Raw genomic sequence first — 3,615 nt, 5'->3', positions numbered from 1 at the left:
TGCCCTCTGGCTCCTGCTTCTAATCTTTACCCCCCAAAAAGCACCAGGGTAATTTGAGCATATACTGTTTTATATATATAAACATATAGGGACTGCCTGACACATTGCCAGGAACTGACATTATCCATCCAACTCATCCCTCACAAGCAACCAGGTTGGTTAAGAGGCCCAGTGAGTTGTGATTTGCCCTGGATCACACAGCTAATAAGGACCTCAGAAGGCTCAGTCAGCACTCAGGGCCGGGTAGCCTGCTGGCCACCATTGCCCTCATCACACTGGGGCCTGTGTGCATTGTGAATTTGGGGGAAATGCTTTGCATATTCTGTGTTCTGTAGTCTCTTATAGACGTAGATGATCAGATCGGGGAATTTCTCCTGAAAATACCGGGAAGGGTCTGGAATTATCGACTTCATCCTGAAATGAAATGTAAATATTTTGGCAGGCATGCTCCCAGTGCTTCCCCCTTTATAGCACATGGTCTGGAGATCACTGTGCTCCCATGATCTATAATAATAAAAGCGTAATATGCTAATTAGACCAGACATCCTTCTAGATGACCTTCCAGACGAAGCCGGGGCTGTGAGGGCAGAGACAGCTACTGGGGTGGGTGGGGGCTGGGGCAGAGGCAGCCGCTGAGGCGGTGGGGGCCCAAGCCCCTTGCACGAATTTCGTGCATTGGGCCTCTAGTTTCTATAGAAGAGAGAATCGGGACTTGGGAATCTGACAGAGCAAGAGTCATCGCCTGATTCTTCAACTATCTGTGAACTTTGGCAATGTGATGTTTGTGAACCTCAGTTTTATCATCCATAAAATGGACATAATACAATTCCACAATTTTTTATCTACATTTCCAAAATCCAAAAGAGCCCTAGAAGTGGAAAGTTGTTGGTGGTGGTTGTTTTTTAATGAATTTGCAGCTAACATTTTTGGCAGTAAACGCTGACTTAACTAACATGGAGCTACTTCTTAGATTTTTTAAATGTTACATTCACTTTACCCAGCTGCCCAGTTCACTGTGGTTCCACAAGGGAGTCCCTAGCCTGGTGTTCAGTGGGACCCAGCAGAAGTTAAGGAAGATGAGCCCTAACCGGTTTGACTCAGTGGATAGAATGTTGGCCTGTGGACTGAAGGGTGCAGAAATCAGTACCGGTCAGGGGCGCATGCCTGGGTTGCAGGCTCAATCCCCAGTAGGGAGCGTGCAGGAGGCAGTCAATCAATGATTCTCTCTCATCATTGATGTTTCTATCTCTCCCTCTCCCTTCTTCTCTGATAATCAATAAAAATATTCTTTTACAAAAAAAAAGAAGAAAGATGGGAGCCTACTGGTCACGTCCATCATTCATTCTAAGACCCATGCAGTGGCCCCTTTCCCAACACAGGGGAGGAGGTACTTTTCTTCCATCAAAATTAACTGCTCTCCCCACCAAATAGCAGGTATAAATTCAGAACGGGATTTTTGGATCTTCTCATTTCAAATGTGACTTACAGGAATGAAAACGATACTTACCATCTATTATCTTCTTGATGAATGTGTTCCCCCAAATTCCGGATGAACTTAAGCAAATCACCCACAGTATCCTGGTATTTTAAATGGGGTTTTTTTCTATAAAACCCTTGCATTTTTTTCATAATGCCTTCGTCAATCTAAACAACAAAACATTTCACAAAAATGTGGTAGCAATGCAAAATAAATCCTGGTGACATACCAATTTGAATATCTGTCAAAATTACTACTATTAAAAAAACAGTGGTAACGATAGTTATGTTTGGATATGGGATTCGGTAACTAAATTTGTCTGTTTCCAAAAGAAATTAAATATATTAACACATGGTTCAGAAAATCTTTGGCCACTGTGCTAGGAGATGTGCTCATTATACGATACCATACTTTTATCCTTGTGGCCACCCTTCCAATATGATCATGGTTGTTTTTGTTTGCTTGTTTTTTCTTTTGAATTGTATTTCCAAAGGGGTTACATATTTCTCCTTGCCTCTAGGTGTCCCAGGGCAACTTTGGTCATAGTAATGCCTCCCTCTTTGTGCTGGCACCCTTGAGATGGCTTCATATTTAGAAAGAGTTTGGAATAAGGGAACAAGACGCAACAACCATGAGGCCATAGGTCCCTTAGGAAGAGTGAGTGGTGCCTGGGCCACAGCTAGAGAAGACCTGTTGAGACGGCCCACATGTACTATGGGTGGAGCACACGTGGGAAATGCTGAGCCATGTGTATGTGGCGGGGTGGGGACGGAAGGCAGGAATATACACCGGGAAACATGGCTCTGGACCTGAGCTGCCAAAAACTGATTGTACGACCATGAACATGGGCAAGCCACCAAAATCAACAGGGGAAAAAAAAGTCTAAAATGGAAATTAAAAGATAAGGCCTGAAGTTCATCAAAATAAAATATAAGTCAATGCAGTGTAGGGGAAACAACTAGTGAATAAGAGAACAAAATAATAGGGTTCTCTTCCCAACTCTGCCAATCTCTGCCTTTCCAGGCCTGGGTATTGTGGGAGCCTCAATTTCCTCAACAACTAAGTGGCTGGGTGGGCCTGATGGCATCAGAGTGTTATGCAGTGAGCGGCTTTAGTGCACAGGTTCTGTAGCCAAACTGCCCAACTTCAAATCCCGCGGTACCCCTCACTGGTTCAGTGCCTTTGGAAAAATTGTCTGCCTCAGTTTGCTCACCTGCAAAATGGAGATATTTGCCTCAGAGGTTGTTAGAAGGATTAGCTGTGGTGACTCACAAAAGTCCTCACAACTGTAGCTGCCATGTAGTCGGCACGACATAGTCCTTAGCTATAACTATCATCTGCTCTGGTTCCTCACTTCTCTGTTTCTACAAGTTTAAGTTTATAGATATTCATTTGGCAAAGAGTCGTGGCACACCTACTTCATGCCAGGACTAGAATAGCAGACAAGATAACGGATGGTCTCTGCCCTCGTGGAGCTTATAGGACAGCAGGAAAAATGAACAATAAGCTGACATTTATGAGTGTGATGTGTAATCTAGAGTCAAGTGAGGGAAGGAAAGCAAAATGAGACCCAGAAACAAAGAGGTGTGGGAGAAGCAGAGTCCTAGATTGACCTAAGATAGGGAAGCTGCTGGTCTCAGTCAAAGACCTCCGGATTCTGGATTCGCTCATAGTGCTTTGTACCTGTCTCTGGGCGCCCAGCATGTGTCATACAGCCATTGTTTCTGTGAGTCTCCCAGCCCTAACTCGGCCATGCCATACTCTCCTTTGTATACATGACCTCACATGGGCCTAGCACACACCTAGTACTTGTTGGATGGGTGCTAATTAATAATAATGAAAGTTCTGATAGTCCTGACTAGATCAAGATGGTGATTTATTTTGATGTTTCACTATATTTAGTTCAAGTTAAGTGGATCCAATTTGAAAGATCATCTCCTCTTCAGAGTCTGCTTTCTCGGGCAGAATGTGTGTTGTGTGGATCCTCAGAGCTGGACTGTTCACAGGCAGCAGAGGCCCTGGACTGAAAGGCCTCATGGTGGAGCACTTCCTCTGGATTAAGCCCTGTCTAGTCAGCTGCTCTTGTTACCATGGCAATAGGATCATTAGTCAGGCCCTTCTCAGAAAATAAGTCTTGA

The 3,615-nt window shown here is 44.3% G+C and overlaps 1 protein-coding gene across 1 annotated transcript in view; it reads right to left on the bottom strand.

Moving 5' to 3' along the window:
- Positions 1 to 6: 6 nt before the first annotated feature.
- RNASEL (ribonuclease L) overlaps positions 7 to 3,615 on the bottom strand; it is a 10,985-nt gene continuing 7,376 nt past the window's right edge. The window contains exons 6-7 of the mRNA XM_006754481.2: positions 1,508 to 1,644; positions 7 to 414 (exon numbers count right to left, since the gene is read on the bottom strand). Coding sequence (XP_006754544.1) covers positions 234 to 414; positions 1,508 to 1,644 — 318 coding nt within the window. The 3' untranslated portion in view covers positions 7 to 233. The remainder of the gene's footprint in view (positions 415 to 1,507; positions 1,645 to 3,615) is intronic.

The sequence above is a fragment of the Myotis davidii genome, unplaced genomic scaffold (genome assembly GCF_000327345.1).
Source record: "Myotis davidii unplaced genomic scaffold, ASM32734v1 scaffold591, whole genome shotgun sequence".
Lineage (NCBI taxonomy): Eukaryota > Metazoa > Chordata > Mammalia > Chiroptera > Vespertilionidae > Myotis > Myotis davidii.
This window is presented reverse-complemented; position numbering and strand designations above follow the sequence as displayed.